The sequence below is a fragment of the Chrysemys picta genome, chromosome 14 (assembly GCF_011386835.1).
Source record: "Chrysemys picta bellii isolate R12L10 chromosome 14, ASM1138683v2, whole genome shotgun sequence".
Lineage (NCBI taxonomy): Eukaryota > Metazoa > Chordata > Testudines > Emydidae > Chrysemys > Chrysemys picta.
The window spans coordinates 5,527,112-5,553,592 of record NC_088804.1 but is presented as its reverse complement, the minus strand read 5'-3'; the positions used below and the strand labels follow the sequence as shown (position 1 = coordinate 5,553,592).

The following is a 26,481-nucleotide window of genomic DNA, read 5'->3' as shown; positions in this document are numbered from 1 at the left end:
TGCGGAGAAACTAAATGGATTCTTTGCTTCAGTCTTCACGGCTGAGGATGTTAGGGAGATTCCCAAACCTGAGCCGGCCTTTGTAGGTGACAAATCTGAGGAACTGTCACAAACTGAAGTGTCATTAGAGGAGGTTTTGGAATTAATTGATAAACTTAACATTAACAAGTCACTGGGACCAGATGGCATTCACCCAAGAGTTCTGAAAGAACTCAAATGTGAAGTTGCGGAACTATTAACTAAGGTTTGTAACCTGTCCTTTAAATCGGCGTCCGTACCCAATGACTGGAAGTTAGCTAATGTAACACCAATATTTAAAAAGGGCTCTAGAGGTGATCCCAGCAATTACAGACCGGTAAGTCTAACATCGGTACCGGGCAAATTAGTCAAAACAATAGTTAAGAATAAAATTGTCAGACACATAGAAAAACAAACTGTTGAGCAATAGTCAACACGGTTTCTGTAAAGGGAAATCGTGTCTTACTAATCTATTAGAGTTCTTTGAAGGGGTCAACAAACATGTGGACAAGGGGGATCCAGTGGACATAGTGTACTTAGATTTCCAGAAAGCCTTTGACAAGGTCCCTCACCAAAGGCTCTTACATAAATTAAGCTGTCATGGGATAAAAGGGAAGGTCCTTTCATGGATTGAGAACTGGTTAAAAGACAGGGAACAAAGGGTAGGAATTAATGGTAAATTCTCAGAATGGAGAGGGGTAACTAGTGGTGTTCCCCAAGGGTCAGTCATCGGACCAATCCTATTTAACTTATTCATAAATGATCTGGAGAAAGGGGTAAACAGTGAGGTGGCAAAGTTTGAAGACTATATTAAACTGCTAAAGATAGTTAAGACCAAGCAGACTGTGACGAACTTCAAAAAGATCTCACAAAACTAAGTGACTGGGCAACAAAATGGCAAATGAAATTTAATGTGGATAAATGTAAAGTAATGCACATTGGAAAAAATAACCCCAACTATACATACAATATGATGGGGGCTAATTTAGCTACAACAAGTCAGGAAAAAGATCTTGGAGTCATCGTGGATAGTTCTCTGAAGATGTCCATGCAGTGTGCAGAGGCGGTCAAAAAAGCAAACAGGATGTTAGGAATCATTAAAAAGGGGATAGAAAATAAGACTGAGAATATATTATTGCCCTTATATAAATCGATGGTACACCCACATCTCGAATACTGCGTACAGATGTGGTCTCCTCATCTCAAAAAAGATATACTGGCACTAGAAAAGGTTTAGAGAAGGGCATCTAAAACGATTAGGGGTTTGGAACGGGTCCCATATGAGGAGAGATTAAAGAGGTAGGACTCTTCAGCTTGGAAAAGAGGAGACTAAGGGGGGATATGATAGAGGTATATAAAATCATGAGTGATGTGGAGAAAGTGGATAAGGAAAAGTTATTTACTTGTTCCCATAATACAAGAACTAGGGGTCACCAAATGAAATTACTAGGAAGCAGGTTTAAAACAAATACAAGGAAGTTCTTCTTCACGCAGGTTTCAGAGTAGCAGCCGTGTTAGTCTGTATCCGCAAAAAGAACAGGAGTACTTGTGGCACCTTAGAGACTAACAAATTTATTAGAGCATAAGCTTTCGTGGACTAGTGGGCTGTAGTCCACGAAAGCTTATGCTCTAATAAATTTGTTAGTCTCTAAGGTGCCACAAGTACTCCTGTTCTTCTTCACGCAGTGCACAGTCAACTTGTGGAACTCCTTGCCTGAGGAGGTTGTGAAGGCTAGGACTATAACAGCGTTAAAAGAGAACTAGATAAATTCATGGTGGTTAAGTCCATTAATGGCTATTAGCCAGGATGGGTAAGGAATAGTGTCCCTAGCCTCTGTCTGTCAGAGGGTGGAGATGGATGGCAGGAGAGAGATCACTTGATCATTGCCTGTTAGGTCCACTCCCTCTGGGGCACCTGGCATCGGCCACTGTCGGCAGACAGGATACTGGGCTAGATGGACCTTTGGGGTCTGACCCGGTACGGCCGTTCTTATGTTCTTAAAATGATTGTTGCAGTCCAGGAGACACAGGCATTGTATAGCACAAAAAGGAAAGTTAAAGAATCACCAAACCAGGGTATAAGGTTGATTTATTAAAAGAAATTGCTTGATTCCAATTAATAACATGAGCCAATACCAAAATACAATCCTTAAAATACATTTTAACGTTTTTAGAAGGTCTCTCTAAGTCTATAATATATAACCGAACTACTGTTATATGTAAAGTAAACAAGGTTTTCAAAATGTTTCAGAAGCTTTATTTAAAATTAAAGTAAAATGCTGATCTTATTAGTTTAGCGTGATCCTTGCCCTTGCTTTTCCTTGCTGAGTTTTCCAATGTCTGGTGGCACGTATTTAGATACTTTAAGCTGCACACAGGCTTCTGAGTTATAAGTTGATAACCGGCTGGCAGGAGGTCAGCGGCTGGAACCCCAGATCGGCAGCTGAGGGGAGGGGAGCTGGCGGCTGGTAGGGCTGAGCAGGGCTGGAGGCCTGGACCCTGTCTGGCAGGGGGCCTGCGCTAGAACTCCAACCAGAAGCAAGGTGAGTGGGGCTGCAGTGGGAACCCCGGCTGGCAAGGGGCCAGCAGCCGGAACCCCAGAGCGGCAGCGGGCTGAGCGGGTCACAGCCCGCCCAGCTCTGGGATTTCAGGGGTGGGCTGAGTGTCTCCGTCAGCCCCCCCTCTGGGGTTTCAGCCACCGGCTCCTGCCAGCCGGGGTCTCAGCCCGCTGCCAGCCTGGGGTTATGCAAGGGGCCAGCAGCGTGAACCCCAGAGCGGCGGCGGGCTGAGCAGCTCAGCCCGCCGCTGCTCTGGGGTTTCAGCCACCGGCTCCTGCCAACTGGGGTCTCAGCCCGCTGCCAGCCTGGGGTTCCTTCCCCCAGGCCAGCAGCGGGTGCTGAGTGGGACTGGCTGCGGGACTCCGGCTGGCAAGGGGCCAGCAGCGGGAACCCCAGAGCGGCGTCATACCATCAAAAATCGGCCTGGCATCAAAAATCTGCTTGCGTGCCATAGGTTGCCGACCCCGATCTAAATAATAGTTACTCCTGCCTTGAGTGCAGGGCACTGGATTAGATGACCTCCCAAAGTCCCTTCCAGTCCTACGATTCTATAATTTCAAAGACTATTTCCTCTTTTGTTCTTTAACATATATAACTGAGGGCTATCTTGCTGAGTCCGCATTCTTTAGTGAGACCTCACATAACCATATTTTAGATTTTAACTAGTGCTATATGCATTCCCTCCTTTATAAGTCCAAGCAAATTGGCCTAGAAAGATTTGAGCCATAACTTTAAGCAATTGCTTTTGATATTCTAAATTTGTCCCTTTTGGACCAATGCATTCAAATAGCAGGGCCCACATATTCCCACAAGTGCCTTAAAGACAAGTACATCCTTACTCCTTGGAGAAATACTGGAAGTGTGATAAGTGTGTTAGGTACTAAAGAACTGAGGATTCAGTATTATAACTACAATAAGAAATCTTGGTGATTGGCAGCGTTCCTTGGTATAACTGCTGAGACGCAGTCAGTGTCTGGGACAATTGATTGCAAGACAGTACTGGTGTGATCAGCACACACCTAGAACATTGGTTGTGTCTACACTTTATTGGTGAAGTGTTGATGGTATGTTGATGTGGTTCTGGGGGCATTAATAAATTGATTGGTTAAGAATAACCAAGTGTTTTGATTTCAGAAATACTGTTCAAGTTAAAAGTTGACCTGAAAAGAACCTAGTGTTAAAGTTAGTAAGCTAATGCTTCCTGGACTCAATAAGAAGGGGTTATCCTATTAATGCTATAGCCAATATTCAAATGAATCTAACAAAACTGGCAAACCTAGTTTGTTAGATTTCAGCTTTAAAATTTAACTGGCATCTTGGCAAATATATAAAATTCACACACACACACACACACACACACACACACACACACACACACCTTTCACACTTACAAAGCACCACAGAAAACAAACCAGGATCAGTTGATGGCAATGAATATAAATTATAAGTTAAGAAGCGCAGACAGTTAATAAAGGAAGCTACAAAGGTTTCTGTGGAAAATATTTGGCCTGTAGGCCAAAAAACAAAAAACAAAACAAAAGAATAAAAAGAATCTTAACACTGGTATGGGTCCATTCCTGGTTACAGACAGTAAGTTGTCAGTAATAAAGCAGAGAAGGCTGAATATCTATTACTGGTATTTGGAAAAGCTGGATGATGTATCATAATGAGACGGTACTTTCTATTTCAATAGTAAAGAGGATTATAAACAGCATCTATTCAATTTAGATTATTGAAAATCAGCAAGCACAGAAAACTTGCACACACGAGTTTTAACCGTTTACCGAGGAGCTCTATGGATCTTGATCGTTTTTAATAAATCTTCAAGTACTAGGGTTAGCTCTTGGGGACAGGGAAAAATCCACTATTGTCCCAATATTTTAAAGGGACAAATGGGATAAGCCAAGCAGTTATTGATCAGACATCCAACCCAAGTAAAAACAATGAAGGGGGTGACACAGGACTATCAAAGAATGGAAATATAATCTGTACCAATCAATAGGATTGTACGGAAAATAGAGCTGGTCAAATGAACTTGGTATCTGAAGAGATTACAAGTTTGGTTTATTAAGGTAATGAAATATACTTTGATTTAGCACAGAAAGACTGATTAAAAACTAGCACTACATAAAATCAGTGTAGCACAGTGCGTCTCAAACTTTTTACTGGTGACCCCTTTCACATAGCAAGCCTCTGAGTGCGACCCCCCCAATAAATTAAACACACTTGATATATTTAACACCATTATAAATGCTGGCGACAAAGCATTTATACAAAGTTTGGGGTGGAGGTTGACAGCTCGAGACCCCCATAGGGGTCCCAATCTCCAGTTTGAGAACCCTGGTGTAGCACATATTCAAGGGATTATAAACTGGCTGACATGTCTCAAAAAGTAATTGTCAATGGGGGGGGGTGTTTCAAGGGGAATCTTGCAGGGATCTGCCTTGGCCAATCTCAATTCAAAAGATCTATCAAATATTTGGGGGGGGGGGGAATTATTGATATAGCTTGTAGACAGACTGGTTGGGTGATAAATAATAAGGACTGATCACATACACAGCACAATCTGGACTGCATGGTAAAAGGAGCACAGAAACATTTTATTGCAGCTAAATGCAGACTTGTAAATCTAGGAACAAAGAATCTAGGACACACTTACTGGTTGAGGGGGGCTGCATGCTGGAAAGCAGTGACTCTGAAAAGGACTTGGATCACGGTAGAAGCCAACTGAACATCAGCTTCTAGCATGATGCTGTGCTAAGCAGCTGCTGTGACCCATGATGCATAGACAGGGGATCTCTGAGAAGGAGCAGGGAGAAGGTATTACCTGTGCATATAGCATTGCTGAGACGGTTACTGGACACTATGTCCAGTGCTGGTGTCCAAAGTTGGAAAGGGTTCAGAGAAGAGCCAGGGGCAGATTCAAATACAGGGGCATTGTGGTCAAAGCGACGGGTTAGGAAAATGACATTTGCAGCACCATTTTGAATGCATATGAGCGAGCAAGAGTGCATTTGTCAAAGCCAGAGAAGAAGGATGCTGGCAGTAATCAAGAGGCAAGGTGAGAACCTGGACAAGAGTTTTAGCTGTGTGGACGGATAGGAAAGGCCAGATCTTAGAGATATTATGCAGAAAGAATTGGCAAGATTTAGAGACACTGACTTGGAGCTCTCCCTTAGCATCCAGGCAAAGATGGCACTCAGGTTACAGACCTGGGTACAAAGGTGTTGTCCCCAGAGATGGAGAAAGGCAGTAGAGAGGGGAGGGGGAAGATTAGGAGCTCTCGCTTTGCCAGGTGGAGCTTGAGGTAACAGCTAGAAATCCACGAGGAGATATCACAAAGATTTTAGAATAGATCATAATGGCCTCTTCTGGTCTTAAAACATACTAATCACTTGTAAAAAAAAAAAAAAACACCACTTCAGCCCACTCACTTTCCAGCAAAGATTTCCTACAGATTTACTGTGGAATCGCTGTACCGTTCACTTCATCTACATGTGAGGAGGGGACCAGTACAACTGGGAGCGGATAGAGAATACAAAGGGGGGATGGGTCACCACTCCCAGAGGTCTGGGAGGAGTCTTGAACTATTTAAGGCTTTGCAGCTGGCCTCTGATTAACCTTAGTGCAAGTGAATAGTCAGACTCGTACGCGGCCTTATCGTCTGTTAAGGGTCAGAGCCACCCACGCACACAAGGCTGCTTTGGTGTGACCACACTAGCATGGCAGCTCCTGGGGTTTATTTTAAACTGGAAGATCTCAATGCCCGTGGAAAGCTTCGAAAAGGAAGATTAAGTCAGTCTGTACTGAAGCAGATCTTGGCAGTTGTGTTAGCAGGGGAGACACCTGGAGAATCTTTGGAGTGGAAGCCTTTTGAATACACATCTGCCCAAGGCATTGTGCAGCCAAAGAGGACGCCGTCAGCAGGATCCCAAGGCAATTTCACTCACCAACTTGCGAGCCTACAGCTGTTCTGCCCAGCAGGTGAGAAAGGCCCTTTCAAGTTAGGAAGCTCAGCAAAGTCTGCTTCCAGGTGCTGCTGTGGAGCAGGTCATACTCACGTGATGAAGTCCAGGAAACTTGCCAATGGCTCATACGCGTGGTTCCTCATGTGACGAAACTCCACCACCATCTTCTCCTTCAGCTTGTCATCTATGACGGACACAGTAAGGGGGGAGGCTTCGTTGGCCAGGAAGTTCCCATAATCCGTGCTCTGGAGGTGCAGCTTCAAATCTGAAAAGCAGAAACCACTGTTCAGGATATTTTTGTTTTAAACTATTATGGAAAGAGAAAGCTCCAGCAAACACTGTGCTTTGATCTGAGCCTTCCTCCCTTACGCGGGCACACAGTGACACCTGCTGCTCAGAGAGGTACCTCTGCTTTTCTAGGGCGTAATTCACTCATTGTCATTCCTACCAAGTGCAAATCCAAGCCCAGGAAGAGCCCAGCCATTTATCTTAGTCCCAACTTTGTTTTCCTCAAGCAATGCCCTCCCCTGCTACCCTAGAAAAAAAATTGAGATGTCTCAAACACATCTGTCTTCTCTCTCCTTAACCATTTAAATTTGCACCCCCCATGTTTATAGTCCTGTGTGCTGATAATCTGCCTACGTTTGAGGGCTACTATCATTCTTAGAGATGTATCTACAAGCACATTTGAAAACCAAGCGCTTTATTGTGCCCAGCAGTGCTTTGGCCTCAGGCTTCATTGCAGGCACCCTTCTCAGTGAGTTTTTAATAGGGAGAAGAAGTCAGGATCTCATGTGGCTCAGATACAGTTATGATGAAAAGGATACACCTGTAAAGAGGTGCGTTTGCTCTGTGCATGGTGCCTTGTACAGATCAAGGCACCAATTTCGGAACCCAGGGGAACCCAGACCACCACCTTGGGAATTTCAGAACCTGCTGAAGTGGCAGCAAAGTCAGTTTAGTTTTGCAAGCAGGTTCTGGTCATCAACTCGATCCGAGTAACACTGCACTATGGTAAAGTCAAGTCTTATGTCAAGGGTCCGAGATGGGGCTGGTGAAGAGGAATAGAATGCGTTTCCTTGGGGAGGGAATGCCTAGTACAAGAGAGTCAAGAAAATCTGAATGATAAAGCAAGTGCACAAGTCGACTCCCCAACTCCAGACACCAGTTCTGTTCCTCAGTTCCCCCTGCAATGCCAGCTGACCCCACTGCAAGCTGCATTGCCAGCAATCGGATAACCCCAATGGGACAATCTCTCCTTTGTCAAGATAAACACTTCTGGCTCAAGTAAGATTTTTGATGCAGGGGCTGTAACTGAACTCAAAAATTTTAAGTCATTTAGAATCATTCATTTCTCAACAGGTTACTAGCTGCTCTAAGTACAGAGTGTTCTTCTGCCTTTAGCTTCATCTTGTCAGAGCATTAGTGGGGCAAGCCCGTTCTCCAAGGGATTCAAGGGGCTGGAGGTGGAAAGGGATAGGCAGGGAAGTTTAGTTGAACCAGATGTGAACATGCTATCCAAAAACTTCTTCCTGCTTTCTTGGAATCCAAAGTATTTGAGACACTCTTGCCCTAGCGCTGAATTATGTAGCAACTCAGCTTTACTCCAAGAATAAGAGTAGCTACCAAGGTTGGGTGCATATCCATCACCACTGGACAGACTCAGAAATGAGCTAGGTACGTCTAAGGGCCTGATTTTTCTAAACTGTGCCCTTAACCTGTATGCATAGTTACAGCCAGCTACACATGCAGTTACTCAACTACACAACATTCAGAGTAAAGTTTTCACTAGCCAGCATTCAATGGAGCATACACCAAGTAGATTAAAAACAAGAAAAGCCGATGGAGCTCAAAGTAATTTTAAAAGGAGAATACTAATCCACTGAGGGCATTTCCAGTGGGGGTCTGGCAGGGATCTGTGCTTGTCCCAGTGCTATTCCACATCATTGATAAAGATACTGAAGAAAATATGAAGTCACTGCTAGTAAATTTTACAGATTGCACACTAGTGGAGCACTAAATATGGACAGGTCATTTCTACAGACCAATCTGGATGGCTTGGTAAAATGGGTTCATTTTAATATTTTAACCCAGCAGAATGCAAAATTTAAAAATAGAGAATGTAGCTCTTGCATACAGGAAGGGGGACTATATCCCGGAACGCAAAGACTCAAAGGGACTTGGGTGTTATGGTGGAAACCAACCAAACTTGAGCCATAGCATCATGGAGTGCTAAAAAGCTTAACAGTCTTTGGACATATTAGCAGGGGAATCTCGAGTAAGGTAAGGAGGAGGTGATATTACCTTTACATACAGCATTGATAATGCCATTAATTAAATTAAATTAAATTAATGGAGATATCCTATCTCCTAGAACTGGAAGGGACCTTGAAAGGTCATCGAGTCCAGCCCCTGCCTTCACTAGCAGGACCAAGTACTGATTTTGCCCCAGATCCCCAAGTGGCCCCCTCAAGGATTGAACTCACAACCCTGGGTTTAGCAGGCCAATGCTCAAAGCACTGAGCTATCCCTCCCCCCTTACTGGATACTGTGTCCAGTTCTGGTGTCCAAACAAAGAATATTAAATCAGAAAAGGGTTCAGAGAAGAGCCACAAGAATAATTTGAGGTCTGGAAAATCTGCCTTACAGTGATTGAGTTCCTTGAGTCTATTTAGTTTATCCAAGAAAAGAATAAGAGGTGCTTGACCATGGTCTGCAAGTACTTACATAGGGAGAAGATTTGACAGTGAAGGGTTCTCAGCTAGCAGACAGAACAAAAGCTGATGATTGGAAGCTGAAGATGGACAAAATTTCAGCTAAAATAAGGTACAATTTAACTAGGGATGTGGTGGATTCTCCATGATCGAATCTTTTAGAAAGATATCTAGTATTAAATTAAAGACACGATTTCTGCATCAAACCCATAAGAATAGCCAAATTGAGTCACCCCAATGATCTAGCTAGTCAGTATCTTGCCTTCTGGCAGTGGCCAACACCAGATGCTTCAGAGGGAGTGAACAGAACAGGGCATTGAACAACATGATCCATCCCGTTGTCCAGTCCCAGCTTCTGCACTGTATAGGTCAGACTAGATAATCATCCCTTCTATTAATGTAACTGTCCATTAGCATGTGCCTTTGAAAACTCATGGCAATCAAGGGAGGTCCTGGACAATTGGAAAAAGGCAAATCTAGTGCCCATCTTTAAAAAGGGGAAGAAGGAGAACCTGGGGAACTACAGCCTCACCTCAGTCCGCGGAAAAATCATGAAGCAGGTCCTCAAAGAATCCATTTTGAAGCACTTGGAGGAGAGGAAGGTGATCAGGAACAGTCAACATGGATTCACCAAGGGCAAGTCATGCCTGACCAACCTGATTGCCTTCTATGACGAGATAACTGGCTCTGTGGATATGGGGAAAGCAGTGGATGCGATATATCTTGACTTTAGCAAAGCTTTTGATACGGTCTCCCACAATATTCTTGTCAGCAAGTTAAAGTATGGATTGTATGAATGGACTATAAGGTGGATAGAAAGCTGGCTAGATTGTCGGGCTCAACAGGTAGTGATCAACAGCTCGATGTCTAGTTGGCAGCTAGTATCAAGCAGAGTGGCCCAGGAGTCTGTCCTGGGGCCGGTTTTATTCAACATCTTCATTAATGATCTGGATGATGGGATGGATTGCACCCTCAGCAAGTTCGCAGGTGACACTAAGATGCGGGGAGAGGTAGATATGCTGGAGGGTAGGGATAGGGTCCAGAGTGACCTAGACAAATTGGAGGATTGGGCTTAAAGAAATCTGATGAGGTTCAACAAGGACAAAGGCAGAGTCCTGCACTTTGGATGGATGAATCCCATGCACTGCTACAGACTAGGGACCAAATGGCTAGGCAGCAGTTCTGCAGAAAAGGACCTGGGGATTACAGTGGATGAGAAGCTGGATATGCGTCAGTGTGTCCTTGCTGCCAAGAAGGCTAATGGCATATTTGGCTGCATTAGTAGGAGTGTTGCCAGTAGATCGAGGGAAGTGATTATTCCCCTGTATTCGGCACTGGTGAGGCCACATCTGGAGTATTGCATCCAGTTTTGGGGCCCCCCCCCACTACAGAAAGGATGGGGACAAATTGGAGAGACTGGCAGAGGGCAATGAAAATGATCAGGGGCCTGGAGCACAGGACTTACGAGGAGAGGCTGAGGGAACTGGGCTTATTTAGTCTGCAGAAGAGAAGAGTGAGGGGGGGATTTGATAGCAGGCAATGGTCTCAAGTTGCAGTGGGGGAGGTCTAGGTTGGATATTAGGAAACACTATTTCACCAGGAGGGTGGTGAAGCACTGGAATGGGTTACCTGGGGAGGTGGTGGAATCTCCATCCTTAGAGGTTTTTAAGGCCTGCCTTGACAAAGCCCTGGCTGGGATGATTTAGTTGGGGTTGGTCCTGCTTTGAGCAGGGAGTTGGACTAAATGACCTCCTGAGGTCTCTTCCAACCCTAATTTTCTGTGATTCTATGTGCATTTACCCAGTTTGTACTGTAATTATAGTAACTGCACATGCACAGTTTAGAATATTCAGTAGGGACCCTTCTGTGGCCTTCAGGGGTGGGGAGAGAAGAGAAGCAGGCCTACTTGGTCTTTCTTATCTTCGATACCTGTGGATTCTAGGTTTCACGTGGAGATCAGCTCAGAAACCAGTGCCCGCAGGTACCATTCCTGCAGGCTCTGGGGCTGAGAGCTGCTCTGTAAGGAACATGCTCTAAGTGTAGCATGTGGTACAGTAGCCTCACTGTTCCTATGCAGCCCCAGGTCTTATTTACTGCACACTCGTCAGACCCGGTTTGGAAGAGAATCATTAATTTCCTCCTGGGTTTTCTATGGCACTTGTCACTATAGTGTCTGAGTGTTTCGCAAACATTAATCTATCTTCACCACACCCCTATGAGATGAGGGGGCAGAATTATCCCCACTTTACATATGGGGAACGGAGGCAGATTAAGGTAAAAAGTTTCCACTGATTTTAGTGCCCAATTTGAGATGCTTAAAATAAATGATTTTTTGGTGTACTGACTGTTTTATACCACTTCTTATGGTCAAAGCACCACTCTAGTTGACTTTAGCTGCAGCTGTGAGCGCTAAGCACTTTGCAAGCAGCCAGGGTGTAGTGACTTGCTTAGCACCCCAAAGCAATCTGCGTCAGAGCCAGGGATAGAATCTAATTCTCCAGGGCATCAGTCAATGAGACTCTCCTTTCTTCCTGCATCCCCTGCCTCATTGACTGCACACCTCCCAGTTTCTGCCCCAAATGAGGCAGGGGTCTTACCGATAACCCCACCTTTTACTACACAGCCCTGATTCATCCCCACATCAGCTCCATCCTGTGCACTGAATGAGGCCGGGGTCCTGTGTAACAGTATGTGATAATGTAGCTAGATTGTGTCATAAGGAACACACACAAGGGGACTGAGTTACGGTAGCACAGGCAACTTGCAATCTGGTATTTCCTAACTTCGGAGTGCCTGTGTTTGCAACTTTAATGTTCTTGTAATGCAGGGGGCTTTGTGCAGGTTCCTAGGTTTTTAAGAAAGCAAACTGAAAAAAACACCACCACAAATTCCATCTCATCGACCCCCCATGGTTCAACAGCGGGGTTAATCTTTAGACCCACCAAACAGCCCTCTGTCACCTGAGCTAATGGACGGATAGCAACAGCAGATCGTTACCCTCTAGCTGGGCCAGCCCTAGAATGGGATGCGACAGATACTTTGCCATCAGCAGGTACCTGGGAAACCCTTGTGGCAGAGGAATGGTGAGACTCAGGGATGCTGAGTTCCATCCCAAGCGCTAGAAGGGAGTGTGCTCCAGTGGGCACAGACTTCTGCCCACTTCCAAGCTTGACCTCTTCTGCGGCAACCCCTCCACCTTGTTCCTGTCCTCTCTTTCCCCACCCCGACCCGTACCATACACTCATTCTCTTTGCCTACCTACTCCCAGTCTCCACTCAGGAGCAGTATCCCAGTTCCCTTGTCCAAGCTCTTCACCCAACCTCCCTCACTTTTTGTCCCCGTTTCTTTGCCCAGGCAGACCCAGTTCTGACAAGGAGCTGGGATGCAGGGGGGTAGATCTGTCTCCTTCCCTCCTACCCCACCCTGGTTCCTAGTCCCAATCTCCTTCCCTTCCCCCAGCTTCTCATCCAATCTCAGTATTCCCTCCATCCCAGTAAACTGCCTCCAGTCCCCACCCTCATTTCCTGCACTGGCTCCCAGTCCCAGTGCCAGGCTGGCGCTGGTCCACCAGGAACAACACTTGCTTGGTTTGAAGCCCAAGTGGGTGTTGTCTTGGCCCCTGACATCCTAGGGCAAACCGGGAAACCTAACTTGGTCTCATCTATGTTTCACTTGGCAGAGCACAGAGCAAACATACCACGAGAGGGAAGGAAGAGAGGGATTCCAGGAGGTCATGTTTTTTAAGCTGAATTAGTTTCAAGTACTTGGTAACCTTCCCACATGAAGAACGCAAGAAGCTTGCTGCAAACTCACACAGTGAGCTCCTTCTCACAAGTCAGCGAACCCTCGTCTCAGTCACAAGCTAATGAGGCTTGGACAACACCCCTGCTTTTCCACTTCCCACAGGAAGGACTTGTTGCCTCTGTTCAGCCTCCCAGCTGCTTCACACAGCAGTCTCAGTGGCAGAAATAAACAGACAAGAAAATCATGCCCTACCCACTACTGGGAATATCAGGGCCTGCCCAGAGCACCGGACCATCCTCCAGCTCCATCCTTGATGCTATTGGGACCAGACCCTTATCACTGCGTAGCTATGCTGCTGACTGATACACTGATGCCTCTTTCAGCTCAAATGCTCCCTAAACAGATACTTAGTTCTTTCCTCAGGGACCTGTCAGAAACCTGTCCCCTATCCCCACACATCCCTCAGCGGAGTGACAGATCACACAACTAGGCCCTGCTCATGGGAGGGGGGAGGGGACATTGCCGAACTGCAAGCCCCAGTCAGGTGTGGAATTTGCAGCCACCCCCCACGCACGACCCCACTGACCTGACTGGAGCTGCCCCCCCCCCGCCCCCAAGGCATTAGCTGTGATTTCCGGGCCTCCTACAGACACGCAGGGATCGCTGCACTATTAACTCCCAACAGGTGCGTTTTATTTGTATCAGCATCGCTCGAATCCTGTTCGAGAGAACAGACGAAGGAGCAGTCCAAGCAGCAAGCTCTGCCTAGCAACCTCTCAACCGGAAGGCTCCGAGGAAGCTTCCATTAGCCATTTGTTTGGGCCCCTCTGCACTGCGTGCGGAGCTACTCCGAGAGGAACTCGTTTCAGTGGCGCGAAAGCCAGCTGGAGCTGCGAGCACATTATGTGACACTGGAATGGATTTCTGTGAGGGGGGAGCCAGTCCTCTGGAAACTAGGAATCAGTTTCAACTGGGCACCTCCGCTGCCTATGAATTAGTATCCAAGCACATTGCGCACTCTCCCGACGGCTGGAACAAGCTCTGCTTTCTAACGCCCAACTCTGCGGCCCAGATGCCTCAGACAGGCCTACGTGGTCCCCACATCGACCTGCGTTCCTTCATCCACGGGGGCCAGTCACCTGCTCTCAGCCAAGGAGACCAGTCATTTTAGAATACTGATCGCCAATCACTTCAGTCTAATGGCTTGCACCACCCAACCATGAAGAAACCTGCCCCAAGAGCCAACTGCCGAACAAGTCTCAAGCGTGCCAAACGCTGGCTCGGGGACACTCCGTGGGAATGAATTTTCGGCAGAATACATGTAGAGGAGCAGCAGCAAGAGCATCTTAACTGACGTTTGCTGCCTTATTGTGGCAGCTGAGACATGGGGGATACCTCGGGAGACGACTGGCAATGCCCCCTTTTTCTTTGGGTTCCTCACACTTCCGTTATAATCCCTCCTTTTCAGCTGCTTGTGACTTTGCCAAACAGCAACCATTCAGGTGGGAGTTTCCCACGCTTGGCCTCTGCCTCAAGAAATTAAGTTTTGGGGGGGAAACACACGGTTCAGCCATTTCTGAAAACAACATTAAGGGAAGGAGGTACTTTCACCAGGTCAGACTGCTCTGACATTCTGTGAATGGCTCTAACCCTTAAAGGGTTTGGGGAGGAGGAACCTGAATTTTGGCCGGGGCATCCACTTGAGTCAGAGAAGTGCCTTTGAACTCTTACAAATGACAATTTTCTGGCACTTACGGCGCTGCCATAGATGGCCATGCTCAGGGGAAGAGCATGGCCGGCTATGGCAGCGCCGTAAGTGCCAGAAAATTGTCATTTGTAAGAGTTCAACAACTTGTCAGAGACCTGCCCTTTTGTTTGCTGATCCCACGCAGAGAATATAAAGACTGCCATAACACGCACACAAGAGGGCTGAATGATGGTTGTGTTCAACCAAGCATTTCTTAACCTTTACACGTTTGACCGTACAACCTTGTAGTTATTTATATGTAATTTATAACAAATTGTGACAACAGCAGGCTCAGTGCTGTAAGGAAACGGAGGACCCAGTCCTTGCCAGGTGGAGCTTGCAATCTACAGCCAGTATTTTGTCCTTACCTGTAGGATTGTTTTGTCATAGTCACCCACCAGTCTGAAGGAGACTACTGGGCCACCACAGTCACAGGTACTCATGGAGTCAGCTCATTGGGTCAAAGCTTGGCACCCAGCATCTATCCAGACATATGCTCTCAGCTTGGACTATCCACCCCACATATAATGGCCACTGTTTGGATTTTCACTCAACAGTTGTCAGGGTTTGAGGGCTTCCAACTGTCCCTGTTTAAGAAACTTTCAGGTAAGGACAAAATTGTCTTCTCATGCACAGGTAATCTATCCATCTGCAAGCGGCTCTTTAATGTGTCTCCTGCGGCTCTTTGCAGCACATGCTATTAAAACACTGTGGTTTAATTATTAACCAATCAGGATGCTTTTACGAGGTCATTAGCCAACTGTAGCTAATAAAATAATAATACTTGGTCAGTCATTTTGCTGTGATCATATATAAATAATAAATGACACAATGAATTCACACGCCTGTAGCTCGTTTGGGGAATGCTAATTTGGCTCCTGAACCCGAGGTCTAAGTATCACTGCTCTCGCCCCTCTGGAATCTTTCCCTCCTGCGGTAAAGCACTGTCACACTCGCATGTGCACCAGGGAAGTGGCTTCTCTGACCCCCCAACAACCTAAGCTCCCACCAGCCACTCGCCTTCAAGACTCTTTTATTGGCAGTGACACGTGGCGTGGGAAAGGAGCCAGAGTTCCCCTATTTTTGGTGCCCTTTGGCCGGATACCAATCCGGAAGATGCAGAAGACGATATGAGTTATGAAAGGGGCAGCTGGAACAACTCAGATATTAGCTTGCCCCCGCGTTACACCTCTGATCAACCCAACATGCTAGCTACAGATAGAAGGTGAAGGGCTTTGGGGAGCGCCACACTGAGCGGGTTACAAGAACAGAACAACCCTCAGTCGAGGTTCATGAGCTCCATAACCGCAGGAACAGAGAAGCAGCACATAAGTAGATGAATAAAGGGGAAGCTTAACTCTTCCACTCCCCCTCAGACGTAGAGAGCCCTCAGTGTGCAATGTCACAGGATGCTCTAGACCCCAGTGACAGGAAAATTAGTCACCCCGGGCTCTCTAGACAATAACAGGATTCAGCACGCCAGTAAAAAAGGCAGCACTGAGAGGACCACAAAGCAGTAGGACATTCTCCAGACAGATGCCCTCCAGGGCACCTACTTCTGGGAAGTGACTGACTTCATTCTTTTGTTAGAACGTGACTGCATCATGTTCATTCACTGCACAGTCAGGCCTTTGTATTTGTATCATCACTTGCTAGAGAGACAAGGTGGGTGAGGTAATATCTATTATTGGAACAACTTCTGTTGGTGAAAGACATGCTTTCGAGCTTATGCAGAGCTCTTCTTCAGGTCATTTGCTAGTTCATTAGCCCCCGTCAGACGGGGGCACGTAACTACTGATTGCCCTTCAGAACCAACCCACAGCCAGCAGCATGCTGTTCACTAGCCAGTTATGGGTTCTCTGCACTTGTGGGTAAGTGACGGGGTAGGCCAACTACCAGGGTCTGAGGGTGAAGATACCCTTACAGGGTGATGGACTGAGTAGGTCTACACTGCAATAAGAAACCCCTGGCGGGGTCTCAGAGCCCAGGCTCCAGCCCAACTCCAAAATGGCAACACTGCAATGTTTAGCCCCAGAACCCAAGACCCACAAGCCCAAGTCAACTGACCAGGGTCCGAGACTCAGGACCGCAGGATTTTATTGCAGTTTACAAATACCCTAAACGTCTGGACACGCTCCGCTTTTATAAAAAGGCACACTTCTGGCTAACGTTCACCACCTACTGTTCCAAGTAACCCCTAAGGTCACTGGAACTGAGAGACACCAGAGCAGTGTAGTCACCTATTTTTTTCAGTTTACATTTGACAATGCTGTGTGTAACAGAGTCCATTTCAACATCTGCCCTGTTTCCATGGGTCTTTCACACAGCAAGAGGGGAAGCTGTAATACTAGGGTGACCAGGCGACCCATTATAGCCGGAACAGGGCCTTTTTTTAAGCCCTGTTCTGACTGTCCGACTTTTTTGGCAAAGGTGGGCATTTGTCCTATTTACTCTTGCCAACTGATCAGTGGCAAGAGCAAACAGCCAAATGCCCACTTTCGTCAAAAAAGTCAGGTGCAGAGGGTGAGCGGCAAAGCCAGCCCCGTGTAGAGGGGGCAGGCAGGGCCTGGGGGGGGGGGGCAGGCAGGGCCCGGGGGGGGGGGGGGAGAGGCAGGGCTTGAGTGAGCAGCAACCCAGCCTCATGTGCAGTGAGGAGGGCTCAGATGAGCTGCTTAGGCCAGCCCCACACGGTGGGCTAGCCCCAGGTGGTGTCCCGTTTTTCCTTTGGGAAATATGGACACCCTATGTAATACCCAAAAGCTAGTTTAAATCTAGTCAATTAAAAAACGTTAAAGTGGCCTGTTCCATTAACAGCCATGGCTACCAAACTTTGGAAAGCCCACACGAGCCGCTAGAGCAGGGGAAGGCAAACTACTGCCCACGGGCCGGATCCAGCCTGTCAGGGCTTTCAATCCAGCACGTGGGACTGCCAGCCATGTGGCACAGCAGGGCTATGGCAGGCTCCCTGCCTCTCCCAGAAGCGGCCGGCACCACGTCGCTGCAGCCCCTGGGGGAGGGGAGGCAGAGGGCTCCGTGCACTGCCCTCGCCTGCAGGCACCGCCCCCCATGGCTCCCATTGGTTGGGAATGGGGAACTGCGGCCAATGGGAGCTTCGGGAGTGGTACCCGCAGGCGAAGGCAGCGCACAGCTGAGTCGCCTGCCCCACCCCACCCCGAGGAGCCACTGCCCGACATGCTGGCCACTGCCGGGAGCGGCGTGAAGCCAGGGCAGGCAGGGAGCCTGCCTTAGCCCTGCTGCGCACCGCTGCCACCCCAGAGCTGCTCAAGGTAAGCGGTGCCAGGCTGGAGCCTGCACCCCGCACCCCAGCCCCCTGCCCTGAGCCCCCTAACCTCCTACCTTGAGCCCCCTGCCGCACCCCTCCTGCGCCCCAACCCCGTCCTGAGCACCCTCCACCACTCTGCACCCCCTTCTGCACCCCAACCCCCTGCCCTGAGCCCCCTGCTGCATCCCACATCCCAACCCCTTGCCCTGAGCCCCTTCCTGCACACTGCACCCCCTCCCACACTCCGCACTCCCTCCCGCACCCTAACCCCCCTACCCAGCCCTACATTCATGGCCCTGCACACAATTTCCCCACCTAGATGTGGCCCTCAGGCCAAAAAGTTTGCCCACCACTGCACGAGAGCAACACTGGAACTACACTCCAAGGGAATTTAGAATGAGCCAACCCTCTACAAAATGCAACTTAAATGCAGCTTGATCATTTAGTTTTTTAAATTGCCCAACTCTTATCATATACTGTTTGCTGCGCACACACGTTGTCAGGGTCGATTCCCCGCTCTGGCACTTCGAGTGCAGAAGGTAGGAGCCCACAAGGACTCTAAAAATTAATACTGGCCACTCCAGGCTTGTATTAAACTCCCAAGGTTACAGCTTCTCTCTGATCTTGGATGGGTAGATGCTGCCACCACCCAAGTGCAGAACCCCTTTGAGAACCCAGGAAGGCGCACTTGGGAATTTCTTCCTGTGGGTACCCTCAAGCCCTTTCACCCCCACTCCAGGGAAGAGCTGAGGGGAAGAGGGGGAAAAAAAAAAAATCAGTAGTTACCACCAGCTAATTAAACAACGTGCACAAACTTCTTAAGACACAAAAATCCAATCCTGTTAATAAAATTTACCTTTTTTAAGAATTAAAAAAAAGAAAGAAAATTCATCTGGGAATTTAGGCTTCTGCTAGATTTTAAACAAAACAAATCCAAGGATTAAGCATCAAGAATAGCTCTCTTGAGGTCCAGTTTAAAGGTTACAAGCAAAACAAAAGCACCTGGGGTTAGCACAGAGAGTCCACAAGCCATTAAGAAATAAAAGAGATAAACCTAATCGCATCTTCCTAGACATTTCCTGATCTAGTTACATAGCTGGGGTTTTAGATGAGGAGTTTCTAGGTATGATTTAATGATTTTTCATACCTGGCGCAAGCTCTTACAGCGTAGTCCAGCCCTGTCCCTGCTCTCCGGGAGAACCACCAGACAGACAGACAGACAAAAGGGAAGTCTTGTTTCAATTTTAAGAAGTTCTAGCCTTCCCATTAGCTCTTTTGGCCAGGTGCCCACTCACTTCCTTTTGCCTATGCAGCAGTGAGACTTTTTAATCCTTTACAGGTAGAGTAATTAGAGAACAGCTACTAAGAGGGATTTTATAGCTACTGGCTGGCTGGGTGTCCATCAAAGGGAGCTACCCCCCCTCCCCCTTCATTTATCACACACATTAACTGGGCTCAGGTTGTAAATGCATTGACTGATTCATTCTACAGATAAGGTTCTTGTCCATCTTGGAACCATTTTGGATAAAATGCAGTAAATTATAGCCCAGTAGCAGATCAGGTATAGTTAAGGTTAAGAAGTTTACTGTTTAAAAGACAACTGTTTTAAAAGCTTTAAAAGCCACATGCAGACTCAGACAGTCTTGAAATTTGCTGTGCCTCATGGGAGCATGGGGTAAAGTTAGTGGTCCAAATTTGGAACCAGGTGAGCATGGGGGCTCCAAAATACAGCCCCCTCCCCCCTCAAAAAAAGAAAACCAGGCACTTACAAAGTCACCTGGTTTTTATAAGGGTTTTGCCCTCACTTGGGGCTCAAACTGCTCTGATCCTCCTCAAACTGATCTCCCCCACTCAGGGTGATCTCAGCTAGAGCACTGTACCCACAGTCCCTTTGGGGAACCAAGACTGAAAAGGTTACACAAGGTAAACTTTTCCAATTCTTATCTTTGGGGGCAGAGCACGGGAAAGGAGGGCTGGAGCAGTGCGGTGACCGAGTGATACCTTTCACTAATACGGGTCGTCATCTAGGCCAGGTCTACGCTACAGACCTATATTGGCATTAACTACACTGCTCAACGAGAGAGTTACACCAAACTCACCCGCCGTGCCGACAGCGCTCCGCCGGCAGGAGAGAGTCTCCCATCGACAGAGCTACCGCCTCTTCCACTGGCAGAGTGGCGTCTTCCCAAAAGCCCCCAGGGCTGTACTGGCCCCTGAGTGGTTATGCCAGAGCACTGCCTACATACCATCCAGCCCCTGTTTTTGAAAACCCAGTCTGATGGCTGGTCGCTGATGAAGAACTGGGTTTCCAATTGTAATTTTTTTTTTTATGATCCCTCAACCAATAAGGAATCAAAGGGACCTTTGTTCTCTGGGAGCTCAGACTGCTGACAGAGCAAAAACCAGCTGAGCATTTTCCTGTGGGAAAGGGAAGTGGATAGTAGTGGCTAAGGATACAGATGGTGCCATCTCCCCTATGAATACTGCCACTGCCCAAGGCAAGGGAAGGAACCTAGACCTCTCCTTCCCCATCTGCCTCCAGTAGTGGGGAAGGGACACCATGCTCACCCTACCCCCCCCCGTGCTGCTGCTTCCAGGGGAAGAAGGAGGTCAGAGCAGTGCAGGTGAGCGTGGGGTCAGCTGTGCAGTGGCGGCGGCAGCGGCGGGGGGGGGAAAACGTAGGGAGGTCCTTAGTTCTACCCTCTCCACTTCCCCATATCCATACCCCCATTTCTGTCTCCCCTTAAAACATGCCCCTGCTGACGCCAAGCGCCTTGGTCTGCAAGTCTCTCACCAATGCCTGTCCCCTCCCGTGTGGGCAGGAGGAAGGACTGGGGTGTCCTGGATTGGCAGAGAGACATGGGCGATGCAGGGGCACTGATGGGCTGACATGCAGCCAGTTTGTGCTGTGGCTGGTTCTCTCATTGCCAAGGAGCTACAGGCAGTGGAAAGGGGGAGATGGACTATTGAATATGGACGTGCTGAGATTTATTTTTAAAAACCAAGGCAATTAACTGCTCAAAAAGCTTCATTAATGCAGGGGTGAGGTTGCCTGGTGATGCCTTGCATCCTTCCAGAACGCTGACTTCCGCTACGCGCAAATCTCTGAAAACCAGCAAATGAAGAGTTAAGGCAACGCCATCCCCACAACACAGTAACTCTGCCCTCTGAGCGATGGCCCAACATAGCAACAGCTCACATGCCAGCGCTCGGCCCTCACCGCTGCCACCGAACACACAGAGCGACACCTCGTTGTTAAGGCAAAACTCAGGCTTAGGTCAAGTGTGGCATGCAGGAGCTACTGCACCTGGCCTCCATTCAAACGCTGAGCCTATGCCACACAAACCTTCTCAGACTTGCAGTGTTACCACCCCTTTTCCTGAGGATTTCTGTATTCCTTCTGAGACACTGCCTTCACTACGTCCTGAGCCCGCTGCCAGACTGCTTGCAATCCAAGGCAAGAAAAACCTCTGACAGCCTAGAGAGCTCAGCATGGAAACAATGCCTACTCCGTTCCTCATCATCTCACAGCAAGAAGCTGGGCCAACCTGCTCCAGCGAACCCCTCCACGACTCAATACAGCTACACCTGCTGCAATTCAAACAGGTGGAGCAAAAACCAAACCAAACAATGGCACATTCGTAGTCATTCTTCACAGCTGCTTACTGCACCCACCCTCACTAAACCTTTCCCAGTGACTACTGCCAGCTCCAGGGAGCAGAGTTAATGTTGTCACAGAGGTCACATCTGAGGACAGGAAGTGGATACCACATAACAAGAATCCCATGGAACATCCCTGAGGAAGATACAGCGACATTTTAACTTCAAGGACTACAACCCAGGATTGTAGGTCCAAAAATCCAAGCTTTAAGCAATTCCAGTGTCGAGATAGGAATATTTGCCAGAAATGGAAATGATTGGCTGAAAAGCAGGGCTTGATGCAAGGCGGCACCCACTGCATTAATCCCACAGCAAGTCCAATAGCTCCAGGATCCTCCCCTTGTTGGAAGCCATCAGGGGATGCCATTACGACAACAGCACTACAGGAGAGGACCATGAGAGACCCTTACAGACGAACACATCCCCTCACCCTACAGAAACAGGAGAGCGCACGTTAGCCCTTCTGTCCCACAGATCCTCCCACAATGGCTACATTGGAAAAATCACTAGGAAGTGCCACTAATGTGCATCAGAGCAAATCACAGTGACACTGTGCCTTTAAAAGGTGGAGCCTACTTGGGTCAAGGCAGAGCACTGCACACCAGGCTTCTGTGCAGGGAACACACCTGTGTTAGTGGAGGTGGGTCAGGCCACACTTCTATTACTCCCGCCCTGTTCATGGAAACAGCTCCTCCTAAAAAGCGGCCGCCCCTGCAAGGACTCACGCCCCTGTGACAGATTCCACTGGAAGGCACCAGAAGCACCTGTACCCAGTAGTGCCCTGGGGCACTGCTTAGTGAGGACCGATGCACCTCTGAGGGGATTACAATGACAGGCTATTTCCCCCCTTTTGACTAGAGTTTGTGGTGCTGGCACCCAGCACCGCCCATGCTCCCCGTGCCCTCGCAGAGCACGAGCATTTGATTCAACACTCCTCCCAAAGCCAGGAAACACTGAGTTGGGGTGACATTTCCCACACAACCCAGCCTTAACTCTGCCCGCCCGGGGATGGCTATAGGAACTGGGAATATCACAATTCACTTCTCCCCAACGCAGCCTGCCACTGTCTGTGCCCATCATAACGCCCAGTCAGCCCTCCTAATCACACAGCCCACAGACACGTGCCATGCTCTGGGCAACACCTGCTACTGGCTGGCAGAGGCAAGGGGGGGGAGGGTAAAGGTACTGTTATGTCCCTGAGGGACTCCCCAGGACAGGGAGCACAGGGGCAGCATTAAGGCTGTGAGGGAGGGGTCACCTTAGCTCGGAAGGCCCTGGCTTTGCAGTATTTGAGCTCTGGATAGGCACAAGGAGCATGAGGCAGTGTTGAGCCCCCGCAACCCTAACAACATTTTTGCGTGCAACTTTACCCCTTGTTCACACATGAGGGAATGAAGAGGCAGGAGTGAGAAGCAATTGTGGGAGGAAGTCTTTGCATATGGAATAAGCAGAGAAATGGGGCTTAAAATAAGATTTCCCCAATAGCCTTGGTTTTATAAAATGTTCTTCACTCTGCTTTAGGATCCGAGATCACTGAAGTTGCAACACAGATTACGCTGCGTGCCTTACCTCTCCAAAGGAGCAGCTCTAAGCAACACAATTTTTCTGTTGACAACTGATTTCTAGGGGGCCTGGAGAATTTCTGGGGTTCTCCCTGAAGAAATTCCTTCTCTGCAAGCTCAGTGCAGCATAGCAGAAGGCAGTCCAGTAGTTCAGTGACAGTGCTAGGCAATCATGCCAAATGTTTTCAGTTCTAGAGCAGCAGAAACCGGGCATGCCGAAGGAGCACCGTACATTGTTGCTCCAGGCAAAATCTGTAAGCAGCCGCTTTTAGCAGCCCCTGAAGGGAATCCTCTGACGAAACAGAGGCTGACAGCAGAGTCAGGAGCCCTTATCTAGGACAAGGTCCCCAAAGGGACACAACATCTCTCCAATATGCTTGGTTCAAGCACAGAGGAGAACTGGGCAGAGTCAGATAAGAAGTACATGGGCGCCACCTTGTGTTGAACACAAGAACTTACACTTTGCTGGTGAGAAGGGCAGAGAGCAGTGATATTAACCCTGTGCACCTGCACGTGGCACACAAGTCTACATAGGAAGAGCAGTTACTAGCAGGCTCTCGCTGGTCTGTATTTAAACTTGAATGCTTTTCTAAGCTTGGAGGGTTCCAATAAAACCCTTCTCAGAGCGATGGCCAAGCCCCTGTCCACACAATAAAACAGGGGATGGTAACAAGCTTTCCTAGTGTGTGCCCCAGGAGTTTGATGAAAAAATAAGATCTAAAGATGTAAAAATAACCTTCATTTGCTTTTGCATCAAAGGTGGGGAAGGCTTCCTGGGCAGGGAATACTCAGGAGGAGAAGACAATAATCAGTTGCCTCCTTTAGAAGGCTGGGGAAACACTATGGGATCATTAGACCACACATCCCGTCTGAACATGCTAGAGGGCACAGCATTTGAGACGGACAGCATGCAATCCCAGCGGCAGAGCAGCAGGAACTGTAAGTCCCCTTTCTCCATCTTACTAAGAGCAGTGAACAATGCCATCACCAAGGAGCCCGCAGCTCGGGCAGCCTGTTTGCCATTGTGACGGCACGTTCTGTTCTGAAATTTTGATGAAGTGATTGAGTCGAACGTCAGAGGGCTCCAGGTACAACAAATGTGGCACTGCCTAGCTAGTTATTCCTCAGTTTGTATCTCTGCAATTCATTTTTCTTTCCAAAGTGCAGAACTTTGCACTTGTCTCTATGAATTTCACCTTGCTGATTTCAGACCAATTCTCCAGTTTGTCAAGGTCCTTTTGAATTCTATTTTTACCCTCCAAAGTGTTTGGAACATCTCCCAACTTGGTGATATCTGCAAGTGTTATAAGTATATGTTCCACTCCAAGTCATTAATAAAAAACTTTTGACTAGCACCAGACCCAAGACAGACCATTGCAGAATCCCATCAGATATGTCCGCCCAGTTTGGCAGCAAACCATTGATAACTATACTTTGTTTCTGACAAATCAATGCTGGCTATTATTTATTACCCCATTATCCTCTCTCTGCTTACAAACAGATTGTTTCATTATTTGTTCTAGTATCTTTGAGTATTAAAGTTTAGCTGATAGTCTACAATTCCCCAGGTCCTCTCTGTTCCCCTTTTTAAAGCTAGTACTATGTTCACCCTTCTCCAGTACCTTACCTGTCCATCCTCCAGGAGTTCTTCAAGATCATCGCTAATGGTTCCAAGATTGATTCTGCTAGTTCCTTAAGTACTCTACTCTAGGGTGAATTTCATCAGGCCCTGATGACTTTAATATGCCTAACTTATCTAAATATTCTTTAACCTATTCTTTCCCTGGTTTAGCTTGTGTTCCTTCCCCCTTGTGGTTAATATTAATTGTGTTAAGTATCTGGTCACCATTAAGCTTTATTAAAGACTGAAGCAAAACAGGCACTAACCATCTTGATGTAATCTGTTATTAGCTCTCTTTCCCTGATAAACAAAAGGAAAGTGTAGGTCCATTGCTTTTCTCGTTTCTAATCAGAGTGGATAAAAATATCCATGAGTTAAAAAAAAAAAAAAAAAAAAAAAAATTGGATTTTTTTATTTAAAATGGATTTTTTTGATAAAATGCTTTTTGAGGAAAAAACCTATCTAAAGATAGTTTTAATTAAGGTATCTTTGAGCTATAATGTATCTCGTCATGGAATAGGGATTATAAATTCTAATTCTATAGTACGAGACAATATATTCATGTCATGTTTAAGAAAAGTTTTGTAAATGAGTTCCAATAGTTCATGGATTAGGGATCCATTTTTATGCGAATCCGGGGGCTTCTGTATAGATTATTTAGGTTAATCTTTCTATCTACCCAATGGGACTCAGTGCTCGGTCTAGAAGATACCAGAGGTGCTTAGTTTTGCAGTTCTCAAACTGTGGATTTGTGTCTCCAGAGATAACATGCTTGTTAACTGCAAACATGTTTTTAAATAAAGAAAGAATATATAGAGGTGAGAAATAACAGACTTCAACCATATTGTCCTTCTGCAAATTTGTGTACACAGTCAATCCCTTACCTCTCTCTAAAAGTGCAAAGTTTCAAAAAGTTCAATGAACAGAAGATTGTTGGGGACGGAATAGATCAGGACAAGGAGAAGAAGTCTGGAGATAAATGTGAGAAGGGAGGGACAGGCAGTAGAAACAAAAGTCAAACTGTTTGAGCAGCATATTCCAGAAGTCTCGAGGTCTTTCTGAGTGTAGTCTTCATTGATTTGAGATCTACCATACTATTCTAACACTAAAAGGGAAAACCTATAATGGCAACAGGCCATAAAAGAGACCCAGTTCGTAGGGTTACCATATGTCCGGTTTTTCCCGGACATGTCTGGCTTTTCGGCAATCAAACCCCCGTCCGGGGGGAACTGCCAAAAAGTCGAACATGTCTGGGAAAATGCCGGCCGGGAACTTCCCCTCCCGCGGCGGCTCTGTTCCTCCCCTGACTCTTCGACTCTGTTTAAGAGCCGAGCGCTACGGGCTTTGGGCAGCCCCCATGCCTCCGGACCCTGTGCCGCCGGAGTGCGGGAGGGGAAGTGCCCGGCCGGGGGCGCAGGGTCCGGAGGCACAGGTGCTGCCCGAAGTCCAAGCGCTACCGGCTTCACGGTTTGCGGGCAGCCTCCAGACCCTGCGCCCCCGGCTGGGGAAGCGCCGGCTGGGGGCGCAGGGTCTGGGGGCTGCCCGGCAAACCGTGAAGCCGATAGCGCTCGGGCAGTCCTTTTTGCATGGCTGGGAGTGGGAGGGA

The 26,481-nt window shown here is 47.6% G+C and overlaps 1 protein-coding gene across 1 annotated transcript in view; it reads right to left on the bottom strand.

Moving 5' to 3' along the window:
* ATP6V0D1 (ATPase H+ transporting V0 subunit d1) overlaps positions 1-26,481 on the bottom strand; it is an 83,956-nt gene that overhangs the window by 42,327 nt on the left and 15,148 nt on the right. The window contains exon 2 of the mRNA XM_065566771.1: positions 6,638-6,809. Coding sequence (XP_065422843.1) covers positions 6,638-6,809 — 172 coding nt within the window. The remainder of the gene's footprint in view (positions 1-6,637; positions 6,810-26,481) is intronic.